The 26,806-nt window shown below is 29.2% G+C and overlaps 1 protein-coding gene across 1 annotated transcript in view; it reads right to left on the reverse strand.

The window, feature by feature from the left end:
- Positions 1 to 364: 364 nt before the first annotated feature.
- LOC100202100 (structural maintenance of chromosomes protein 2) overlaps positions 365 to 26,806 on the reverse strand; it is a 72,922-nt gene continuing 46,480 nt past the window's right edge. Inside the window, exons 22-33 of the mRNA XM_065801240.1 lie at positions 24,659 to 24,794; positions 24,156 to 24,280; positions 22,795 to 22,880; positions 17,288 to 17,395; positions 17,135 to 17,200; positions 11,815 to 11,892; positions 9,406 to 9,471; positions 3,424 to 3,552; positions 2,962 to 3,162; positions 2,467 to 2,592; positions 1,221 to 1,372; positions 365 to 874 (exon numbers count right to left, since the gene is read on the reverse strand). Of these exons, the coding sequence (XP_065657312.1) occupies positions 592 to 874; positions 1,221 to 1,372; positions 2,467 to 2,592; positions 2,962 to 3,162; positions 3,424 to 3,552; positions 9,406 to 9,471; positions 11,815 to 11,892; positions 17,135 to 17,200; positions 17,288 to 17,395; positions 22,795 to 22,880; positions 24,156 to 24,280; positions 24,659 to 24,794 (1,556 nt within the window). The 3' untranslated portion in view covers positions 365 to 591. The remainder of the gene's footprint in view (positions 875 to 1,220; positions 1,373 to 2,466; positions 2,593 to 2,961; positions 3,163 to 3,423; positions 3,553 to 9,405; positions 9,472 to 11,814; positions 11,893 to 17,134; positions 17,201 to 17,287; positions 17,396 to 22,794; positions 22,881 to 24,155; positions 24,281 to 24,658; positions 24,795 to 26,806) is intronic.

Raw genomic sequence — 26,806 nt, forward strand, 5'->3', positions numbered from 1 at the left:
CAGATCAACAATGGCCATGGTACAACCTGGAGTTCCTGCTTTAGCTGCAGACATTCGAGAACTTATGTCTTGGAAAATAGTCTGTATATTTTACATAATTTTCAAAAAAAAAAAAAAAAAAAACCCTAAAGTAATGAAATAATTTTAAAGAAAACAAATATTGCTTTTTAAATCTTGTATCGAATGCAAAACGCGATTTTAAATTTAAGTATTATATTTATTCCTTTTATGATGCAGCTTAGTTTAATTTTGCTGAAATTGCTGAATTGGTATAAGTTTCATTTTAATTGTATTTTGTTATAGAATTTGCTCTTTGGATATATAGGTCAAAATATCTACTACATAATTTAAAAGACTAATAACATTAAAACTAATTACAAATTATTATTAAATAAATCTATGTATCAGATAAAACAAGCATAAATATTTCGATAGAAAAATCTAGATAATAAAACAAAGCAATTTTAATGACGTAAAACTGCTTTTTACGATTAAAAGCAGATAACAGCGAACGTGCTGGGATTAGTATTGTCATTTTATCTTTTCAATTCATCGAATTGTATAGCAGGTAATAAAATTAACAAAGCAATTTTAATGACGTAAAACTGCTTTTTGTGATTGGTTTTGAACAAATCGGGTTACAGTAGACACACCGTCAACAAATTTAGTCTTGAACAAAACGTTTGCATTGCTAAACATACCATCTTTTAACGATACCACTATGAACTGTGAATGGCGAAAATGTGCACGCAACATTTGACCAATATTTTGAGTATGTGATAGGTCAAGAGCTGCATCGACTTCGTCGAGGATATAAATTGGTGCCGGTTTGAATAACAACATTGATAAAATTAACGAGAGTGCAACTAATGACCTTTAAAAAATTATATCATTGGTTACAAAAGAGTAGATTAAAAAACAATATAACTACAATATCCAAAGTTACCACATGTCCTGATTTTACATAGGAGAGCGCAATGAAAGTTTTAATTTTAAATAATTTAGCGCTGCGCTCTCCTTCGTAAAATTAAGACATATGGTAACCCTGTAGTCTGTTCTCATGAAATCGATCGCGCACGAACAAAAAGTTATGTTTTGTTTATAGTTTTCGTATAAACTAAACATACCCTTTTTGATTCGAATTATAAAATATTTAATTATGTTAATCAAATTTAATTATGTGAATAAATTATGTTAATCAAATCTTCACATCACTATACCTTTGGCCACCACTAAGTTCGGTTAGACTTTCTTTCCAGACGTTGCCAAAACATACTTTAACTTCAAGACCGTCTAACACACCAAGACCTTCGGGCGGCGACAACTTTGCGTTGGCACCTGGTAGAAGTGTAGAGAAAATACTTCCAAAATCCTATAAAGTTTCAAAACAAAAAATAAGCACAAATCCAGTTAAACACATCAACAAGAAAATAAGGATTGACATAAATAATAAAAACATTATAATGGTAAACACTTAAAAATGATTTGTTGTGTACAATGGCATATATTCTGAAATCTTTGATTTGGTTTTCATTTATTGCACATATATAAAAAAGATTTTAAATTGAAATCAGAAATCTTTAATGTCTTAAGACCTCCACATTAAAAATAGACAGATCTAAGCACCCCCTTCTTCAGAGAATTTAAATGAAATTAAGTTTTTGTTTTCGGAAGAAAATGATTTTTTTCCAACATTAATTTTTTTTTTACATATAAAATTTGCAAATTTAATTTAATACTAAAAAAAATTTTCATATCACTAATAACACTGTACAACAATAAAATATTTTTGAAAATATTAATGAAAGCAGATGTCTGTGTTATAGCAACTTGACTATGCAGATTTCATATCTGATGCCTTTTTTGAGCTATTTTATTTTCAAAGATTACACATTTTTTTGTAAATTAATAATTTTCAGAAAAGCAGCTACAAATCAAAGGGGCTAGTGAATTTTAACTTGCAATAGAAGAACACATCATGACATGGTATTGAACCATTGTATATATTTATTTTTTTTCCCTTTAAAATAAACGCACACGCATTAAGAGTTCTTTTAAACACGTGTTATTTTCATTATATTTATATTGTATTATCATTAAAATTATTCAGACTTTCTAATAATAGGGTCACCCATAACATAAATAATATTTGTATTACGAAGGAAAAAAGAGGCCATTTTCAAATCTATTACCTGAAAATACTAACATCTTTATGATAATATTTTAACAACATGAACAAAAAATAAAGTATGAAATAGAAAGTATTTTAAGGTAAGGTTTTTAGTTAATACTTTCATTAGCTAACAGATAAGAAAGCAGAGAGGAATGACAAAATGTATATCCTCTCTGCTTTCGCTTGTATGTGCACAAAAAAACAACAACAAACAAACAATTGCACTTACAAACATGAAGAAGAGACCAGTTAGTCATGCATGTATGAAGGAAGAAACAACCTAAAGAACAAACCTTGTTGACTTGAATCCATGCCTCTCTCAGTTTTTGATTTTTTTGCTCATCTAATTCTTTAATAAGATCTTCAATTTTTAATTTATCTGTTTCCACCATTCTTTTATTTTTCATTAGATCATTATACTAAAAATACAAATAAGAAATAACACAAACAAAACTATTTAAATAAAATGTTACTTATCTGTTCAAATTAATAAAATTATAGCAAAACAATATTAACTAGTTATATGGTAAAAATTGCTTAAATTAATTCAAGGGACTAATAAAAATCATTATTTATCTTACAAGTATTTTAATTGATTCCAGGGACAATAATTTATACTAATTAAAAAGTATTATTAGTTAAGTTATTATTACCAGTTTCTTTCTTAGACTTTTTTGAAGAAGATAAATAATTAAAAAAAGCAATAAATTTTCAAAGATATATTTATATTTTTATTATTTTATAAAAAATATATTATATATTTCAAAGATATAAATAAATATAAAAACCTTTTCCTCAGCTTTCCCTAACATATTCATTGCTCTCATGTTTACAGTTTTACCAAGTTTTTCTTTAGTTTCTTCTAAACGAGCCATTTTTTTTGCAGCTTCTTTCGGATCATTATTATTGAAATCATAAGCAGTGTTTACTTGGCCAAAATAGTTTTTTTCAGTTTTAATCCAATCATATTTGTTAAGCATATGTTCAACCTTTAAAAATAAGTTTTTAAATCTTTAGAAAGTATAGTAAAAGAAATTTTTATAATAAAAGAAAGTGTTGAATGTTTAATGAATTTTTTCATAAAGCAATAACTTTCTTTATGAAGAAAGAAAATTTTTCTTTGAATTTCTTTGAGAAGATTTTTCAGAATTTCTCAGACCTCTTTCAAATCGTGTTTTCTTAGACTTACTATAAAAAGATATTTCAGCTGATAAGCAAACTTTAGCACAAAAAATCAAACATATTCTTACCTTATTAGCAGCATCTTGAGTTTCTTTGTTAATTTTACTTATTCTGTGCATCAAATCTTTCAGTAACAAAGCGTTATTAGAAGATTCTTTGACTATTTGATTTTTCTCTTTTGATAAATTTGTTATGTTCTAAAAATAATTAGGATTTTATGAAGTTTAGATATTTCAAACATGCGGAATGCTGAAAACTCTAACATTAAAGGATGGAAACAAAACAAGTATTTCTTCAGATAAGAAAAAAATAATATAGTATCAATTTCTTTTGTTTTAAGAAATTGATATCATAAGAATACAACATATACAATATTACTACATACTATATAAATACACAGATGATGATCTATACAATATTACTACATACTATATAAATATACAGGATGATGATCAAAAACTTCTGACAGTTTCAATCAAAATTTACCAACTACTAAAAGCCACTTAATATAATACTTAATAAAAACTCGTTGCTCATAAGTTAGGTTGTATCAGATTATCAATGGACCCAAACCTGGACTCAACTTGTTTATATGGATTTAATTTTAGGTCAGGTATCAAGATTATTTATCTGGGACATAAATAATTTATGCCATCCTGTGTCTTCCTCATAAAATATAGCTTTTATTTGATTTTTATAAAAAAAAACAGTTAAAACTTTTTTTGTGACTATTTAAGTGCTCTAACGGGTGATGCGGAAGTTATCGGACAAAATAAAAACGTCAATAACTTATTTGTAAATAAAAAAACAAACTACTATTATATTTTTTTTAAATAAAGCATTTATCTTTTAATAAAAATGTATTATTTTTTATATGAAAAAACACCACCATCTGCAATTGATCTCAATTTTGCTCTGACGCCTTTCATATGCGACTGTAAAAAGTTTAAATCAATTTCTTGTAGTTTTAGTTTAATGCGATCAATCAAAACTTGCTCTGTTGAGGCTTGCCAATCTCCCTCGTAAACCTTCTGTGCCAAATGCACCCAAAAATTTTCAATTAGTCGTGCTTGAGGCACATTTGGGGGATTGGATACTTTATCAACATAATTTAAAATTGGATAGTGATAGTGTTCTTTTTCCTAATTCCAAATTGGGTAGACCAATATGTCTATATTGGTCTACCCAATTTAGAGAATCTTTAGAATAATAAGAACTTGCTAAATCTGGCCAAAATAAATAGTTAGAGTCTCCATGATACTTGTGAATAAATGGAAGAAGTCGTTTTTCTAAACATTCATTAATACAGATTGATGAATTGATCGCTACAGCCTTGGAAGTGCGAAACAATGGCTCAGACATACCACGGTCAGATATGGCTATTTACATTATTAATTTTTTTGGAAATTTCTCTTTTCTTATAAAACAAACACTTTCTGGGCATGTCTTTTTGTTGTTTGTGTAGTATCCAGACTTTCCAGGCATGTTGTCTCCAGCAAAACAAAAGTATTTTTCGTCATCGATGACAAGAAGCGATTTTGTGTTATAGAGTTGGTTAACTAGTTTCCTGCTTCTTTTCTTTGCCTTTATTTGATGTTCCATAGTGTATTTTGGAGTCTTTTCACATTTTCTATATTTAATATTCATTTTTTTTAACTGACGACTAATTGTCGATTGATTTACACCGAATTTAATACCTATTTTTCTTTGACTGGTTCCTTTTCGATTGTTGACAAGTCTCGTTAATTCAGCTTTCTTTTCTCTAGTCCAGGATGTCGGACGACCAGGGTGCTTTCTATCAGAAAACGATTGAACAGTTTCAAGTCTTTTTAGGTTATCATATATTGTACTTCGAGCAAATCCTTTCTTTTCAAAATGATTTACGATTTTTTTTTTTTTTTAATATTAGGTTTATTTATATTTTATAGAACATTTATGCCTACGCATAAAACCACAAAAACTAATTATTATGCTCAAATAATGAAATTAAGATTTGTACGATAACTTCCGCATCATCCGTTAAGAAGACCTAACTGTCTTGTCAAAGAACACTGTGGAAGAAAATTTATTTAGGAATTTCATGCCACTTTCCGTAATGTTACAAATATGGTCGGAGCAAGAATTAAATCTTAGACCTCTAGGTTTTAAGAACCTAACCACTGTGCCCTGGCTGCGTACAGTAAGTGATCTTACCATTGCATCACGGCTGTTCTTTAAACGTGATAGTGTTCTTTTTCCTATTCAAAGTATCATTTAAGATGGTGGCCAATATATTTAAAGATGGTGGCCAATATATTCAAAGATGGTGGCCAATGAATAGTTAAGAAAATGAATACATAAAATATTTTTCAAAAATAATGTTTTTTATTTTAACTGAAAAGATAACTGTTAAACTTCAGACAAGTGCCAAGTAAAATCTCTATGATTGTTGAACTTCTCAATCCAATCAAAAAGACTACTTAACATTTAACAAGAGTGTTTTCTCCTTTTTTGCTTTTGCTAAGAAATTAGAAAAGCTTCATTTTTGTTTTAATTAATGGAGGCCACATTGCTGTTTTTCTCTGTTTATTAGAAACTTAAAAATAGAAAAATAAACTAAAGAAAATTAACATTAAAATTAAAAAACTTTCAATTTTTATCCAATCTTGAGATTATAGAATAGCTTTCAATGTGGTTGGCATGATAGAGCTACAATACTTTTCAAGAACTATACCACCTGTGCTTATTTAATAGTGCAACACCTACCTTTTTTTCACTTGCATTACCATAAATTTCCTTGAGGTAGTAAGCAATGCTGTAGTAATCATTTTATAATGTGGTTTAAGCAATGGTTATAACACCAGAACCTTTCAATATATTAAAAAATTTTCCATCATTTTTTTCTCCATTTCACATATAAATTGAATATGATTGCTGCACATATTCATTATTTGTAACAAAATTTCACATATATGAATAATATAGTAGTTGGCTGATTTAATGTTTTAGAAAAAAGATTTGTTACTTCATAAAGTTATTTTAATTAGTCACAACAAACTCTTACTTTTGTCCACTTTTCTTCATTTAGTGAATGTGTCCACTTGTTTTCAATCAATGAATGTGTTTAATTTAAATCAATTTCTTTCAAATAAGTAAAGGCATCTTTAAATTTAAATGCAGTATCAAGCATCATATAAGTATCAAGCATCAAGTATAGTTGATGATTAAAGTTCTCTTGGAGAATTTTAATCATTAACTCTTCTTATATGACGTTCAAAATTTTAACAATTGTATCATTTTTGTCATCTAAAACTATCCACATTATTTTTCTATCAATTTTCCATTTGTACAACTTCTCAAAAACCGCTTTATATAATGCTATTGCAGTATGAGGGGCTCCAATATCAATAAAATTAAGTACATGCTTTTTTATTTGCCAATTAATATCAATATAATGGCAAGTAAAGGCAATGTAAGATTTATCTTGAAAAGAACATCCACAAATCACGTGTGAGGTTAATTTAACATTGTAGTTTGTCAACTACAGCATATAAAAATCATTTATAATTCAACGACTAACCATTTTAAAAAGAGGTTAAAGATTTTTATTTTTTACACAATTGAAAAAAGATATTTGTGAAGTATTAGCATACAGATTAATTCATTTCTACTTATTTCTTGATTAAATTTAAAACTTTTTAACTCCAATGTCATTTATAGCATTATCATTCTGGTAACAGGTTTGACCTTTTATTGGGAAACAAACTTGTGGGTGTTTAGTCCTCAAATATTTGACCATGTGACTAGTTTCATCTTTAGGTCTTCCCAATAAAGAATGCAAACAGTAATTACATTTTACTTAACATTGTGCATTGCTTATATTTTTTTTACAATACCCAAAGTTTGAAGTGGATTTTCTACTTTTATTATTAGATAATACGGTTAACTTAGATGAAAGTGGCTGATCAATATCAATAAACGGAAGGGTAGTACTTAAGTTTCCTAATTCTGACACATCTGTAAAAAATAAAGCCTAATCAAATTAAAAATCTGAAAAAAAGAAAGGCCTTGAACTTAACTTGAAATTAAAACTTAAACTTAACATTGATTTGACTTTTATGTCAACTCAGTTAGGAACATAAATATATATATAGCTTTTTTTTTTTCTATTGCAGTTAACAGCTCTACACTTGTGTGGCTTAAACAATTTTTAATAAGGCAAAATTTTTTAAATGAATGCTTTTCTAAATGTTAAACCTGTTTACAAAACAAGACTGAGTATTTATATTGTAAAATCATTTATGAGCTCCTCCATATTCTATGTTAAATACAGTTGTGAGCTATCTGTTATGGCCCAACAGTTTGATTTCTAACATTAATAACTCCTGAGACAAAAAACCAGACACTATTATTTTTATGGAAAACAAAAAATGTAATAGCAAACAGTTTAATTACATACATAATTGCAATCTTATTTAATTTATCTATTTAATCAATTCAGTAAATTAATAATCCTATAACAGTCAATAACATAATGTTAGATAAAGTGTTACTTCAAAGATAGATAAAGTTTTACTTCAAACATTGATAACTGCAATTTTATTACTTTGGTGATTTAATAATCATTGCTTTTTTTACTTAGTTTTTTAAGTCTTAAGAATTAAACAATGCTAGAGTACAATAACATCCTGTTTTTAAAGACTAGGTAAGGTCCAACATCAGTCTTTATAAATTTAGGGTTGACTTTAAGATCAATTATTTAAACCAACAACTTATGAAGTGTTTATTACACTTATTTTCAAGCATTGCTGAGCCACACAAGCCACTCTTCATTTAACCGCTTAATAAGGTACCCATATCTTATTCTTAGCTCTTTTTTGCATTGAGCACAATAACCACCTAAATTTGCTTACCATTATTGTATCATACCACTGCCCCATACTTAAACTGACTCCTTTGTATATTCGTCTAAATTTACTCTTTAACTGGTTAATTAGATAGGCTTAGCACACTTTTTATGATATTATTTAATATATTATTAATTTAATTATAATTATTTCAAGTCTAATTAATTTGATAATTAACAATTTCAATATTGTGATTTGAACATTTCATTAACTAACTGAATTTGTGATTTGTAATAAACCCAAATAACTTCATAATTTCCAATTTTTATAATAAATAAAGCATATTAGTTAAATGAATAATAAAATTACAGAATCCTTCAAAGAGTGTTAAAATAATTTTTAAATGTCATATATATTTTATACAGTATATAATATTAGCACCTTAAAAAACTTAGCAACAGTAGAAAAAAAAAAATTCTTCACAACCTGTTTTAGTATTATCAATAATCACTTAACCTTTTTTTATAAGTCATAACAAAATGAAAAATTATTCTTACCTAATAGTTATTAAAACAAGTTAATAACTATTAGGTAAGAAAGCTTTAACCCAAGTGTAGCCACTGTACTAAATTTTCATGAAGCTTAAATAATAAAAAACATCCTCAGTATAACCACTATTCAAAATTAGAATACATTTTAAATAATAAAAAACCCAATACCACATCTCCAGCCCTCGGAATTAGGGTCAACATTCAGCAATGCCGACCTAACTGCCAAGCTAAAAGTGCTTGAGGTCAGCAAAAAATCGCCATCCTTGTTTCTATGTTTTATGGTAAGACCTTTGTGTATAAATTTATTTGCCGACCTCTTACAGTTTAAGCTTAAGACAATTTATTGCCTTATTTTTCCTATTTATGAGGGTTGCAACTCATCAAAATTATCAAGCATAAATAATAAAAAACAAAACATAAATAACAAATAATAAAAAGCAAAACTGTTATATATATATAAATAAATATATAATAATAATTTAATAATATATAATATTATATAATAATAACTAATATAACTATATAATAATAAATCATATATATAAATAAATAAAAAATAATAAAAAACAAAACTGCTTCATCCTAATTATTATCAGTACAAAATTAACAACAAAAAAACAATAACATTATCATGCACTCAAAAAAAAAAAAAAAACTATACAAATTACAATACCTCATTGCAATGTTTTAAAATCTCCTTTTGATTATGTAGCATGTCTTCTGCATTTTTTACCGCAGCCTAAAAATATTGTAACCTTATGATTTAAAACCTAATATTGTTCAAGTTAAAAAAATATTTGAAAAGCAGGTTTAAAAACCATTGTTTTGAAGCAACTAAAAAATTGAAACAGCAGGTTAATATTTATTCTAAACCTATACAGTTTTTATTTTAAACAAAATAAATTCCCAACATAACTGCAAGCACCTATTATTCAAGTTACAAGTTAATAGATAGCAAAGAGGAGAGATAAAAAAAAAAAAACAATTGGCAGAAGACTTGAAAAAATGTAAACTGTATGAAACAGGAAAACATAAAGACATAATGAACTCCTAAACATTGATGCAGGAAGAAAAAAATTAGAAAATAATATTTTATAGCAAAAATCTATAAAGAGCCTATAGAGAAGACCAGACTTTACTGAACTTATTTGATATGTCAAGAACAATATCCATATTTGGATTAAAGAAAGAAAGATTTTTTGCAATGTTAAGATTATTAAAGTAATACTTTGTTACTAAGAAAATGTAATCTAGTAAATCTGAACTTGCTTCATGTTTGGCTGTCTTGCAGGGTTAGCTTTTCTAGGCAAAGGGAACTCTTGTAGGGTTTGTTTTTCTTGGTGCTTTTAGTTGAATGAAGACTAGAGATAGCAACTCAAGAAAAATACTTAACATGGGCAGATATTAACTGCATCTGACTACTGCCTTATAGAAGACATTCAAGACAAAGATTTCAGGGGTTAGAAGAAATGTTCTGTTGACCAGTATCACATTCCTTCTACATCTAAAAGGCTGACATAGATGTAAACCTGTGTTATGTTGTAGAGGCCTAGAATGAACGTTGAACCATATAACCATTATTCATGGGCTTTTGCTTGTGCCTTATTGGTAGTGACTATGCAACCTTTTATGTTATCTTCTAATGGGAATACAGCACTAAAAGCCTGTTTAACGGTTCTGGCCAGCTAATAGTAAAGTTTTCCAAGCTCTGTGACAGCTCTCATTGTTAACATAAAGTTCAGAAGCTGGTAGGGAGGCAACAGCTAAAATTATCAAAGCACTTTGGTTAAAAATAAAGCAAGCAATTGATAGAAGAGTTTAAAAAAACTGTAAATTGTAAACTGTAAATCAGTAAATTGAGTCGGGAAAACATTAAGACAAGAGAGAGAACTCAAAAGCACTGATATTTGAGCAAAACACAGAGAAACATTAAAAAAAAGCAAAACACAGAGAAACAAGACATTAGCCTAAAGACCATCTCAAAAAAAAAATCACGAAAAGAATCCCAATCACCCATAACATAGTATAAAATGTGCAATGATAGGATGAATTAGAGGTCTGAACCTGATAATAACCAACAACACTATAATTCCAAAATGAAACTTAAATTTGTCTCATCAAGAGCAAGTAGGTAGATTTTTCTTAAGGTTATTAATTTGCTACTAAAATTAAAACAGTTAGGTGGTAACCATGGTAACATTATTTTAATACTTTTCAATATTATAGTCATTAGCCATCTGACTCAAACATAGCAATAAGATATTTGTCTCATTCCTGCTATTTAATCTAAAGTTATAAAAATATGCGACCTTGACAATGTACATTAAAAAGACATATTGCTAAATGCTAGCAAAAATGAAAAAATATTTGTAAAGCCAATTTAAGTACTTTAGTATAGATAGCATGTAGCAGAAATAATAAATTTTTTTTTTTTGAATCTTAAATTTTAAATCCTTTTTTAAAATTTATCATGTAATTTTTTTGTTAAATAAAGTACTGAACAACAGTTTTAAATATATTGCAATGTAAAATTAATTAGTTAATTAATTTTTTTCGAAAATAATAATAAACTAGCTTAGTAGAATTTTTCTATGAACTGAAGTGTTTCGATACACACATCTATATTTTTTATTTTTGTTAAATTTGTTTTAAGTAAGTAGTGAATCATTTTTTTAGGCATCTCTCCACCCAAGCAGCACTGTACTCAAAGCAATGTTAATTTTATTGGCTTCCAGTAAATGTCAATGCCATCTGCATCTTTATAATTGGGAAATATAATGAGCAGTATAAATCATAAAAAGCCACAATTTTTATTTTTTAATTTTTAATTTTATTTTAGGTGCCCCAAGAAGTCCTAACCGACTTATCACAGAGCACCACGGATGAGCATTTAATAGGAAGTTCATCCCTCCTTCCTAACCGATGTCACAAAACTTGCCTAGAGGTGGGGTTTGAACCACACCTCTAGGATCCAGATCCTTTGTTTCTGAGGCGATACCACTGCACTACATATTACTTATATATTAAGTAAATTAATAATTATAATTAAAATAATAACAGAAAAAAAGTTATTAAAACAAACCATCTTGGATTGGGATATTTCTGATAATTTGACAATCTCATCTTCTAACTTTATAAGATTTTTTTTTAATTCAGAAGTCTAAAATAAATACATAAAACTCATTAAAAAATCAAATCAGTACTAAAGCTAACATGCGTGCAGTCACTGAACCAGTGATCTAGTAAATAATAGTAAATGGAAAAATTTAATAAGTGATCAAGCAAACAAAAGTGCATGTGAGAACTAAATCAGAAATAAAGTTAACAAGTATACATACAATATACAACTAAGTCAGTAATTAACCAAACAAGTGTTAACACAAAAACTAAGTCTGTAATTATAACAACTAAGCATAAGTGACATTATATTTTGTACAAAATATTTGTGATTTTCGTAGTTAATTATTTTAATTTTAAGTACTATTTATATATGTAAAAATTACCAGATTTTTATATATGTAAAATATATAATTTGCTTTAAAAAAAAAAAGAGAACATATTTTTTTTAAAATGAATTGATGCTTTTATAATTCTAATTTGAGTTTTTCAATTAAAGTTTTGAAACAAATGTTACTTTTTAAAAAGAACTTTTAGAACAATTTCTGTCAGTACATATTTAGAAATAAATATGTAATTTGTTTAAAGAACTTTGCAAAAACTAAAATTTATAAATTATTTGTCAAATAAGTTTAGTTAAAATGTGTTGTTATTTTTAATGTGTTAGCAATTACCATAGGCCATTAATACAATTGTAATTTTAAAACAGCACAACAGTCAGTATTATAAATCTTTAAGTTTTGAACTTTTTGTAAAATTTTTTTTGAATTTCTAAAATGCTTGGATAACTAGTAAACGATCGAGGTTGATATTTGGCCAGGGCTGGGGCCAAGTTTGATAAAATATAGCCGGGGCTGGACTTGTGACCGGGGCTGCATAAACATTTATACATCCTAAAATACAAATTCATGTCATATTTTGTATATATATATGCATATATAAACATCATTATGATCAACATTTTTTTTTTTTTTTAATCATCTTCGCTTCCAACAAGGCTGCAGGCAGCCACTAATTATAGTTGGAAGTTACTGAAAGAAAAAAGATGAAGATTGTAGAGCAAGATAACGATTGACAGACGACTTAAAGGATTGCAAATTATATGAATCAGGAAAGCAAGATGAAGGAAGCAAATTCCAAAGAACTGATGTTCGAGGAAAAAAACTAGATGAATAAGCGTTTTTGGAGCACTTAGGAACAGTCACAGAAAAAGGATGACACTTAATTGAATGACGAGTAACACGAGAATGAATTTTAGTAGATGGCACAAGAGACGCTTGTGCCATCTACTAAAGAGAAACAACATTACGACAACATTATGTGATAATGATTGGAGGTTGGCTGCAAGAGCAGGTCCAACTATGTTAACAGTGCGTTTTTGCACCTTGCCTAAAAGAGAAAGGGCATCACCAGAAGAACTGCCCCAGATATGGCAACAGTATTCCATACAAGGCCGGATTTGAGATTTATAGAGATAGAGAATAGAATCCAAAGTAAGAAAGTGACGAGCTTGATAAAGAGATGCAACCTTAGCAGATGCTAATTTTGCAACTGATTTGATATATGGTTTCCAAGAAAGATTGGATGTAAGAGTTAATCCTAGAAGATGAAGAGTAGATGACTCATCGAGTACATCACCGTTCATAAATAAAGGAAGATCTAAATTATTGCGATAACGAATGGCTGAAAAAAATTGAGTTTTATCTGAATTAAAGTTCACCAGCCACTGTGAGCCCCATGCTGTAGCAGAAGTGAGATCCTTTTCAAGCTCAAATGCCCCCTCCAAGCAATTAGAGGGTGTTGGTTTTTTATCACGACAAGAATAAATGGTAGTATCATGAGCAAACAATGCCACCTTAGATGTGAGAATATCTGGAAGATCGTTAATGTAAATTAAAAATAGTATAGGGCCAAGGATAGAACCTTGAGGAACCCTTGAAGTTACAGAATAAGAAGAAGAGTGCTGTCCATCGAGGACAACTTTTATACTACGATTGGAAAGGAAGGATTCAATAATCTTAAAGATGTTGCCGGATACACCATAAGAAGAAAGTTTATGGAGAAGACCAGCACGCCAAACTTTATCAAAAGCTTTTGAAATGTCAAGATGGCCTTGACCTCTCCACCGCGATGGCCTTAACCTCTCCACCTTTATCTAATGCACGATAAAACCTATCAGTTATTACTGTTAGCAAATCAGCTGTAGAACGAGAAGATTGAAATCCATATTGATGGTCAGAAGGTAAGTTATTAGATTTAAGATGAGAAATTAAGTAGTTGTTAATTAAAGACTCAAAAACCTTGCTTATGATAGGAAGAAGACTAATGGGACGGTAGTTAGACGAATCAGATCGCACTCCAGAATTTTTGAAGATAGGGATAACAGATGCTGCTTTCCAGCAGACGGAAAACAAGACTCTGATAGGCACTTGTTGAATAGTTTTGAGAGTAAAGACGACAGCTCCGGAGAACACTTCTGCAAGACAATAACAGGTATGTTGTCCGGGCCACAAGCTGTAGAAGAGTCTAGGCAGGAAATCACTTTAGATACAGAAGCTGGAGTGATACAAATGTCAAGCAATGGATCAACCTGTTTGTTGGCAATATCAGGTAGAACGCAACTAGTGGAATCAAGAGATGATATTGATGAAAAGTTTTTAGCAAACAATTCGGCTTTGTCTTTAGGTGAGGTGACACAGTCTGAATCATACAAGAGAGGTGGAATTAAAGATTTGCCCTTATTATTGATATTATTAAAGATTCTCCAGAAGTCATGAGAGTCTAATTTTTGAGATGATATACGAGATTTCATGACCTGACAATAGCGGGTTTTGGCATTAGACAAAACTTTTTTACAATTGTTTCTAGCAGTAATAAACAGACATCTGTTTTCTGAAGAATTGTTTTGCTGATAAATATGGAAGTAATGGTTTTGATTGGCAATCGCAGCAGCACAGCGTGAGGAAAACCATGGAGGAGAGTGAGGCTTGACCTGGAATTGTCGAGAGGAAACAAAAGATTCAATGCCAGCCTGAATCCACGAAGTTATGTAAGAAGCACATTTGTCGACAGGAAGACAAAAGATTTCTACCCAAGGGCCATCACGAAGAAAATTGCGGAAAGAATCCTAGTCAGCTTTACTGTAGTTGTAAGAGGTTCAATAATAGGGGGATTCAGGTGATGAAGAAGAATGAGATATTAGTTTTAAAGAGATCAAACTGTGATCAGAAGCACCTAAGGGTGAATGTGGAGAAACTGAGCACTGACTAGGATCAGAAACAAGACATAAGTCAAGTAGAGAAGGTAAATGATTCGGGTTGTCAGGAAAGCGAGTTGGAAAGTTGACTATTTGAGTTAGGGATTGAGAAAGGCAAAAGTTGTGGGCTTTAATGCCTGCCGAATCACTGACACTAGAGCCAAGCCATTCAGAGTGGTGAGCATTAAAGTCACCAACAATAACTATATTAGCTGATGGATAAAGAGAGAGGGCTTGGTCAATATGATCAGAAATAACATCAAAAAGAGTGCAGTCTTGAGATGAAGGAGAGCGATATAGAACAAAGAGAAAGGCAATAGAGTGAAGTGGTGCTAAACGAAAGAACATGAAAGAATAGTCTGTGGATTCAAACCTAGTTTCACAACAAATAGGTGAATTCTTACGAATGTAAATGCCCAGGCCAAGCATGTGACTATTGGAGTCTTAACGAATTAGAGGAAGATAACCATCAACACTAAGATCACAAGATGAGACACCTGAACTCAAATTAGTCTCACAAAGAGCAAGTAGGTCTGGTGAACTTTGCAAGAGATAAGACTCAACAGAAGAAAAGTTACTTTGAAGACCACGAATATTAGTGAATGATAGGTTTAGAGAACTTGGTGATGATGATGGTTTTTTGTGTTTTATAGTTTTTGGTACTTTATTCATTTTTAAATTAAATTGAAGAACTTGACTCAAAGCATAGATAGTACTCAGAACACTGCTTAATAGCCCAAGCGATTGCCTCATTACAACTAATAAACCCTAAGCCGTAACAAAGGGCTCCAAATGTGGCCTCCGCAATGCACACCAAAAGTACAAACAGGGACACCATCCTTGCGCAACATGGACTGTTAATACTTTGATATTTTTCAGCTGTTGATGGAATCAGCCTCTCTGAGAGCTACTACAGAGTTCGGGAAACCTGACTACCAGCCGGCCTCAGAACCATAAAACTGAGTTTTAGAGCTGTACCCTCATTAGGAGATAATAGAATGAGTTGCCTGGTCATAAAAACAGAGACACAAGCAAAAATAGGTGGATTGAGTCAAGAAGATCCAGCATTCAACATCCTAAACTGGAAACAATGTATTAAAAATACATCTGCGCCAGCCTAATAGATGAAACATGATCACAATCATCATTACCAGCCTAATAGATGAACATGATCACAATCGTCATTACCATCATCATCATCATCATCATCATCATCATCATCATCATCATCATCATCATCATCATCATCATCATCATCATCATCATCATTATCATCATCATCATCATCATTATCAGCAGCAGGCTTGAGCCTACCTCTTTTTTGCTGTTTCTCTAATCATGGTCAATGCTCAAACAAGCTATCATCTCTATTACAATAAACCCAAACTCATTCTTGTTTGGCTTCTTATTCAACAAGTTGCATCTTTATACTGTATCTGTCCCTATTTATTAAATACTGGCATAAATATTGCCAGAATTATTTTCTGGCATATTTAATTAGAATTAAATATGCCAGAATTTAAGAAATAGTAAATTTAAGTATAAAATTATAATATATAAAGAACTATAAATTTTTTTCTAGCCCTGGCTACCAACCCCTTCTAAATCTTATAATTTAGCCGGGGTTGGGGCTGGATTTGGAAAAAGTCTCATTTTTAGCTGGGGCTGGAGCCAGGGCCCTGGTCACTTACTTTGGATAACTAGATAAAGTTTAGATTTAAAAAAACATAATATATTGCATATCTAATTATGTATAAGTAGATATATATGTGCAACAAATATGTAAAAAATGTGTGTGTGTGTGTGTGTGTGTGTGTGTGTGTGTGTGTGTGTGTGTGTGTGTGTGTGTGTGTGTGTGTGTGTAACTTAGTGCACACAAAAAGCCACTGATTATTTTACTTTTTTTAAAGAGCTATACTGAGTTTATAGTTTGGGTTGAGACATGATAGAGATTGATTTCACCAAGAATCTTTTTTTTGTTGTTGTCATTATTCACTGTAGTAGATTCAAAAAAAGAAAAAAACTTCACCTGGTCTAAAAGTATTTTTGTTTCATCCTTCAGAGACTCAATTTCTAAAACTAACTCTTCCATTTCCTTGAGAGAAAAAACAAAATAAAAAAAACTAATAAAAAAAAAATTACTAGAATTAAATATAAAGAGCCGTCACAGTTAAAAATGTACTTGTTGCTTTGCTTTAAAGATTTTGCTTGAGGCTTCAGCATTTCGTTTTGCAGTTGTGAGTAGATTCTCAGCATTTTTAAGTTCTAAATCTCGATGAGATGATTTTTCCTAAATTTAAATAAATCACAAATGTTTATAATAATATTTATAAAAACTGGAAATATAAACCACGGGTACCTTGAAGGTGACCTAAGACCTTATAACATATCCCATTAATTTTTTTTTTTTTTTGATTTTGAAAGTAGTCCATAAGTACATTTCAAAACTATCAACATTTAAATCCTTTTATGGTAGCTTTTCGAGAAAACTTAGTAAGAAGTTTTATAAATAACGATGTTTTAATATTAAAATAATATTTTTCCATCATCCATTATAGCTATTTACTTTCTGTAATTGCAACCACACGATTGGTGATAATAATATTTATTAGTTTCCGATTGGCTTATATTTGTTGTCAATAAAAGACTTAAATAATAATAAAGACTTAAGTAATAGCAGCGAGTATAATAATATAATTACTGTGTTGAAATACACCGTGTATTGTGTATTTTGTGTAATTCAATTTGAAATACACCGTGTATTGTGTATTTCAATTTGAAATTCACTATGTATTGTGTATTTTGTGTATTTCAATTTGAAATACACCGTGTATTGTGTATTTTGTGTATTTTAATTTGAAATCTTGTGTATTTCAATTTGAAATCTTGTGTATTTCAATTTGAAACACACAGTTATTAATTTAAAGTAATTAATTTGAAAATATAAAAATTATTTCTCAAGAAAAGAAAAGAAATGCCATACTTTGCTAAAGATAATAACAAGTTTTTATAATGCTTTTTTATATGCTGTTTGAAAAAAGGCAATGATTTAAGATGCGTTCAAACCAAATGCAGTAATTCAACAAGAAAAAAGCTATGAGAATCTTATCAAGAGATTTTTTTGGGAAAACTTCTCTGTTGAAAACCCTGATCTGCCTAAAACGTTATGTTCAAATTGTAGAAAAAATCTAGTGAGTTTAGAAAAAGCAGATTCAAAAAGCTTTTTATTCACCGCTCGACCTAAGTACAAAGGTTTGCTTTTTCTAATAAAAAATAAGCCAATAAAAACTTAATTTTAAAAAGTTAATTTTTTCATTATTTTTATTTTGCTTATAAACAAAATTATGTTTGCATTTAAAAAACTAATTTCTTGTTACTTTTAGGTCTTAATACTAGAGTTATTTGTTTTATTTGTGTTAATGGGCGTACAAATGGTACTAAAATGGCAACTCCTCCACCAATGGTTTCATGTGAAACTAATAAAGATATAGATCACATTCAAAATAATGTGAATTTTTCTGCAACCAATGAAAACTTTGTTCTTTGCAGAAGTTGTTTTCAACTTATAGGAAAAGGTATTAAACATCCTTACACAAAGTTAGTTAAGCAAAAGAATTTGGTGCATATTGTACAATCTACTTCACCTGTAACTAAAGGAAAAGTTTTATCAACCACAATCAACAATTTAGTAACCAATGACACAGAAATAAAATTGAACACCTTTGGCCCTAAAAGACTTGTAGTTTCTGTTGGAGTAGTTGAACCAAAAACACCTTACTTTTCTCTCTCAAAGCTGAAACAACTACAAAGCAAACTTCATACAAGGCATAAATTTTTTCTACGGAATTCAAAAAATAAACATCTCTTTAAAAAACGTTCATTGCTTTTAACATTTGTATCCAATTTACTAGTGACTATAAGATGTTAGAGATTGCTCGATTTATACGAGTGATGGGGCAGAAAATCTGTTGAGTCTTGTTTTTCCGAAAAGTTAACAGAAGAAAATAAAAATCTATTGTCTTTGTTTGATGCTGAACTTATGCTGATTCAGCCTAAACAGGATATCGGAGATGAGAAAAAATTGGTATAATTAAAACATACCTATATAAAGTTTACTTTGATTTTAGCTCCACTAAAAAGCTCTAAACTAGTAATATATTATAATAAAATAAAATTTAATGCAACATAACAATTTTATATTTTGATTAAGTTGATAACATAAAATAAATCAACATACTGAATTTAAGTTGTTTTGTTATTGTTTAGTGCATTGAAAGAACTGTTCCTGGTGTAATATGCAATAATGTTGATGAGTTTGTTGCAGTTTTACAACATAAATCTCTTGAACCAGATAATGTAGATGTTAAGATTGGGGTAGATGGAGGGCAAGGCTATCTAAAGGTTACCTTATCAATTATATTGAAGCCAGAGCTTGATGCCCATTCAAGTGAAAAGAAAAGAGTAAAGTATTCTGATGAGTATGGATGTAAAGATTTCAAGTTTACTAGTATTCACAAAACTTTATTTTTGGCTGCATTACCCTCTATTGATGAAAATTATGCAAACATAAAAATGTTGTTGGATAAATTAAAACTTAACTCTCTGGATTACTCTATTTCAGAAGATCTAAAGGTTCTTCTGCTGATGGTTGGAAAGCAGTCAGCAGCTTTAAAGCATCCTTGTCCCTTTTGTGAAACAGAATCACCTAGTATGCTGAGTCATATTCTCTAACTTCTCTGTGTGAGTGGTATAACAAATGGTTGGCTGCTGGAGGAAAATTGCAAAAGCTAAATATTTTAGTAGCGTAGTTAATCCTCCTTTATTGACTGGAAATGTAACAATGAAGATCTAATCAATTGTCAATATACCGGGCTTACATATTTTGCTAGGCATAGTAAACAAACTTCTCAAACTAATTGAAAAAAACTTGTTTAAGAGTACTAATCAAGGATTTCATTTTGTAAATAGTTATTTGTCTAAAATTAATCTTGCCAGAGTACCTTATCAAGGTAAACACAGGTTAGAAGGAAATGGATCCAACAAGTTTTTAAGAAAACTTGATCGTTTTCAAATGTATTTGAATGAGCACAATATTGTTGGTGGAAAGTATATGAAAGCTTTGAGAGATTTTAGCAATGTTGTTCATGGGTGTTTAGGAAAAACATTAAATCCAAACTACTCTGAATATATTAAAAGATTTTCACAAAGTTTCAGAATTCTTGGTACAAACATTACTCTTAAAGTTCATATAGTGGAGCATCATGTTGAAGAGTTTATTATAATGAAAGGAGGAAAGTTTGGTAAGTGTATATTTAAAAACATTTTAAATTTTTACATATAAAAGTATTAATCTTCAATATTTTCAAAGGGTTAGGGTATTGGACTGAGCAATCATTGGAATCAGTTCATCAAGACTTCAAACAATTTTGGGAAATACGAAAGGTAGGACAACACAACGCTAATTTCAATGAAGTTTTGCAAAGAGCTGTCTGCATGCACAACACAAGGCATTTATAGTTAAAGGTATCCCTTTAACTATAAATGCCTTGTGTAAACAAAAATATAAACAAAACGTATATGTACTTATATATATACTTTATAATATTAGTTAAATGTAAAATTTATGTTTTAGTAAACATTTCTTTTTTAGAAAAAAAAACAAATTTACCTAGAATTTTTTATCCCAAATTTGAAGATCATTCTATAAAGCCACTCTATTCCTGTAAATTTATCTTATCCTCCTCAATTAAAAAAACTAACTTTTAAAACATTATAACTTAGTCTATATTCAAACTAGAAAACCCAAGTTGTCAGTTATCAGTTATCAAGTTATCAGAAATTATTTTTAAATCCGATCCACAAAGTGTCATTACAATAGAACAAACAAATTATATATGGCCATTTGATCCACTCTCAGGGGTCTTAGTATGAGTCAGAGGGGTAATAATCTCTAGATTAAACAAGTATTGTAACTAAGTTTTCTCGAAAAGCTACCTTAAAAAGATTTAAATGTTGACAATTTTGGAATGTGCAAATAGACTACTTTCAAAATCAAAAAAAATAATTTATGGGATATGATATAAAGTCTTAAATCACCTTCAGGGTACCCGTGAAATAAATAGTTATAATAACTAAAAATAACTTATTATTACTGTTCTTTTAAAATCATTGAGGACTCTATTTTGCATGCATATATATATATATATATATATATATATATATATATATATATATATATATATATATATATATATATATATATATATATATACTACTGTGATCAAAAAGTAAGGTGAATTTTTAATTTAAACTTCCTGCCTTATTCGAATCGTCCAATCTTTTTTATTTTTAAGTTGGTAGGAATGTCATTAACATTTGTGCCAAATTACATGTCAAACTCATAATTATTTTTTTTTGTTTACGCTTGTTTCTGAAGTACCAAAAGTGCATTCGGTGATTTTCACGATGTCTAATTTTGTTGAGCAAAGAAGTGCTATTAAATTTTGTTTGCAGAATGATATTTCTGCTGCTGAAACGTATCGAATGTTGCAAAAGGCCTTCGGTGAGGAGACTATGTCTCAAAAAAATGTTTACAAGTGGTACAAAGACTTCAAAGAAGGCCGAGAACGTGCTGATGACTTGGAACGCTCCGGACGACCATCGACTTCAATTGATGATCGCCACATCAACAAAATCAAGGAATTGGTGCTTGCAAATCGTCGGTTAACCATTCGAGACCTTGTTGACATGGTTGGAATATCATTTGGGTCGGTGCAAGCGATTTTGAAGGATCATTTGGGCCTCAGAAGACTCAAATCACGTTTGGTGCCGAAATTTCTCAATTTCTTTGAAAAAGAGCGTCGCGTTAAAACGTGTGAAGCAATGCTTTCTGACTAATAAGACGTCTACAAACAAATTATTACTGGCGATGAGACTTGGGTCTACGCATACGACCCTGAAACAACCGACCAATCGAGTGAATACCGTGAAAAAGGCGAGCCGAGACCGAAGCAACCACGTCAAAGTCGCTCAAAAATCAAGGTCATGTTGACTGTTTTCTTTGATTATTGTGGTGTCGTGCACTACGAATTCCTTCCAACTGGCCAAAATGTCAACAAGGAATATTATTTAAGCGTTATGCGACGTTTGCGTGAAGCTATTTGCAAAAAGAGACCGGAATTATGGGCCAATAACTCTTGGATTTTGCACCACGATAATGCGCCTTCGCACACAGCACTGGTTCTTCGTGAGTTTTTCGCCAAAAACTCTACCCATGTTGCTCCACAACCACCGTATTCGCCCGACTCAGCACCGTGTGACTTCTGGCTGTTCCCAAAGCTCAAGAGACCACTCCGGGGAAATCGTTTTGAGTCCATTGAAGAGATCCAACGTGAATCGGCACCCGCATTGAAGGCTATCCCTACCGAGGACTTTTCGGCATGCTTCGAAGACTGGAAAAAACTTTGGCAAAAGTGCATTGGGGCCGGGGGGGATTATTTTGAGGGGGACGATACAGATTTGGAAGAATAAATAAAGATTTTTCATTTAATAAAAAAATTCACCTTACTTTTTGATCACAGTAGTATATATATATATATATATATATATATATATATAATACATAACTATTTTTATAAATAAGTAAATGTATTTATGTCAACAACAAATGACAAAAAATTAGAATCTAACCATCATTTTGATTTCAAGATCTTTTACTTTTTTTTGAGCAACTTGTTTCGCTTCATTAGCTACTTTAATAGCTCCTTTAAGATCAACTAAAGTTAGAAACATATTTAATAAAAAATACAAGATAATCTTATGTTATGTTTTGTATTTTCTTAAACTATTCTAGCACATTCTAAAAAATCTACAAAATAAATTAATAACATCCACATGTTATAAAATTCCAAGAAAAAATCTTGCTTACAAAATAATCTCTGTAACATAAACTACAGTGATCATCCAGGTTGTATTTTTAAAACATTTTGCAAAAAAAATCAAGAGAAAAATCCAGAATTTGTTTAATTTATATTTGTCTTACTTTAACTTTAAGCAATGGCTTTTCTTTTTTTTCTGTACAGGTAAAGACTAAAAAAGTTAAAAAACAAATTCATTGCAAAACCATATTTAAATTTGTATATACAGAAAAACTTTTTGAAAATCCAGAAAAACTAAAAGTTGAAAGAAATATCTGGAATTTCAGAATCCGGAAAAAGATTCCTACAAGCAGTAGTCACTAAATAATCTTTTGAAAGTTTTGATGGTTATGTCTAATGATACTTGGAACAAGATATTTGGCACTTTGACATTTTTGCTATATTATCAGGTTAGTTATTACAGTTAGAACCAATGCAATTAGTGAAAAAGAGGTGGAAAATAAAGCATTTTATTGTTTTAGGTCTAAGTTTTAGATAAGTTTTATTAAAAAAAGCTGAAATACCAATTGTATTGCTTGTTTGTATAGCACATTATAGCAGACAGAGTTTTCTTAACATAATTTATGTTCTACGCCTTAGGGTATGTGGTATAGATGTGAATGAGCCTAATATCACAGAGAAATGCTCTTGTATAATTTTAATACTTCAGTGAATATTGAGTTTGAATTTTAATACTCAAGTGAATACTGAGTATGAACTTTAATACCTAAATTAATATAGAATTTGCGAGTGATACAACTTAAAAAAAATTCCTATTTTTTAATTTTATATATAAACAAGACAAAATAAAACTGAAGAATGAAGTAAATAAAAATGAAAATTTTATAAGAAAAATTTTATAAAAATAAAATAAAAATTGAGTTTTTAAGACAAAACTAAGTACAGTTTTGTAAATAAATTAAAAAATAAATTTACACACAAATAAGAAAAAATTTATTTAACATTTATTACAAAACTCAAGTTTTTAATTCTTAATGCAGAAAGTCATTTGTCACAACTGTTTTTTGAGCTTGAGTACCTTTAAATTAATGACACCACTAAATAATAAAACTTGCAAGTTATTTAATAAAAAGGTTTAATTCAAAGCCTAGTAACTTTAAAAAAATCTCATACCTATAGCTTTCTCATGGGTCTTGAGCTCTTCAACTTTGAAATGGTGAGTACTTTGTTTCATTCGATCTTGTACAAGTTCAAGCTCACGCGACTTAATATCTAACTGGGTTGAAAGCTGATTGTACCTAAATAACATATAAAAAGTAAACTAAATAACATATAACATGTAAACTAAATAACATATAACATGTAAACTAAATAACATATAAAATGTAAACTAAATAACATATAAAATGTAAACTAATTTAAATAATAATTATCATAATTATTATAATCATAATTATCATAATTAGTAAAAAACTATAAAGTTTTAAAACTAATCAAAATCATTAATTAAACAATAAAAAAAAAATTAAAACGTTAAATATAATATTATGTAATGTTAAACATAGTATTATGTAACGTTAACAAATAATTCAAATTATTTTAACTTTAATTTTCTGATTTCTAAAATTACAACAAAATCAATTTCAATTTAAAAAAATGTATTAAAAACAAATTACTTATTAGCAATATCTTTTGTCAAATTAATTTCTTTTTCAACCAATGACAAATCATTATTTAACGTATTCAATATATTCATAGAATCATGAAGTTCTTGAAGCTTTTCAAGTATTGAGGTTTGGTTTAGTCGAGCTCCTAGTTATAAATTGCAATTAAATATTATTTAAATTAAAAAAAAAATTATTAACAAATAATACAATAAAGTAATCCAACATCAAATTATCTAGAAAATTTAAAAAATACCACCCTCTCAGATTTTTTTATAACAACAGGTGGATTGATGTATAGTCAAATTATACATCAGTCCACCTGTTTTTATAGGTGCATCATTAATACAAGCTGTTTTAGTAATTGGAACCTAACACTTATTTGTTCTAGATTGTCAGAAAATTTATTTAAAAATGTATGGGTGCATAAACTTTACAATAACATCTTGCTCAATACTGTCAACTTCATGCATCATTTTTTGCACTTTACATTGGTTTTACATTGTAACCAATACCATGATGACCATGAGCTGCAGCAAAAAATGACCATTTTACTTTAATTTCAAAATCATCTTAATGGATTTTAAGACTAATGTTTAATACCTCTTGTGACTGATTCTTTTCAGAAGTTGCTATTGAGAAATCTTCTTTAACTAAGGGTTGCTCAGATTAAAGTTTTTTTCACTGAATTTACCAAGCATTAAAGCAGCTGTTGGTATCCAGGCAAAACATTTGGAAACTGGTTTCTGAAATGTTTTGCAATATCTTGTCTTACTGCATGACCACCTTATTAATAATTATGGGTATTTAATGATAACTTTTTTTCATTTTCTAATCATTTTCATTAGAAGAGCAGTTTTTGTTCATTTCATTGGAATAGTTAGAAATAAAAAGAACAAAAATTTTCAAAGTTTGTGATTTAATCTGTTAAAAGTCAAATAGTTACACTTCAGGATCTACTTAAAATTCTCTTGGAGTCATTAGAGGAATTTTAAAAAAGTTCTTATCTTATTAAGTTCTCCCAACTGTAACCATCAAAACCAACTGTATAATAACCATCAAAACCAACTGTATAATAACCATCAAAACCAACTGTATAATAACCATCAAAACCAACTGTATAATAACCATCAAAACCAACTGTATAATAACCATCAAAACCAACTGTATAATAACCATCAAAACCAGAGATATATTGTGACAACTGTATAATAACCATCAAAACCAGAGATATATTGTGACAACTGTATAATAACCATCAAAACCAGAGATATATTGTGACAACTGTATAATAACCATCAAAACCAGAGATATATTGTGACAGCTTGGATGACATGATATTACTCAATAATAGCATAACAAAATAATTACAAATAATTACATTTAACATGTGCATGGTAAATGTACAAAAACTTGTGTGGCCAATGTTTATAAAAGAATTGAACTTCAATGAAAATTTATAAAGAAAAGGATAAAAAAACAAAAATGAAAAAAATGGACTAGTCAAAATGTTTTTGTGAATTAAGAAGAGTTAAAAAATTGAATAAAGAGTTAAAAAATTGATAAATATATAAATTGATAAAAAATTGATAAGAATAAAGAGTTAAAAAATTGAATAAAAGAAAATTCAAAAAATAAATTGTTGGAGATAAAAAAAACAAAAAGCGGAAATTATTTTTTTTTTCAAATTAATTAAATTAATAAATAAATTGTTTAACTCAGGTTTATTTTAACATTTTCTTCAAATAAACAGATTATTTGAAGATTTTGTCTTATTTATTTATTTTAAGCAACTTTTCATACAGAAAAAGACATTGTGATGCAAAAAACTTAGGTTGCTTTGCTTCCCTCAGGTTTATTTTAACATTTTCTTGAATAAACCCACAGAATCTACATAAATATAACAAAAGTTTCCAAAAGAAATTAGTGAAAACCTGTTTATTTGAAGATTTTGTCTTATTTTTATATTTTAAGCAACTTTTCATACAGAAAAAGACATTTTGATGCAAAAACCTTAGGTTGCTTTGCTTCCCTCAGGTTTATTTTAACATTTTCTTGAATAAACCCACAGAATATACATAAATATAACAAAAGTTTCCAAAAGAAATCAGGGAAAACCCGTTTTTGTGAAGATTTTAAAAAAATATTCATTTTCGCAAA

The sequence above is a fragment of the Hydra vulgaris genome, chromosome 07 (assembly GCF_038396675.1).
Source record: "Hydra vulgaris chromosome 07, alternate assembly HydraT2T_AEP".
NCBI lineage: Eukaryota > Metazoa > Cnidaria > Hydrozoa > Anthoathecata > Hydridae > Hydra > Hydra vulgaris.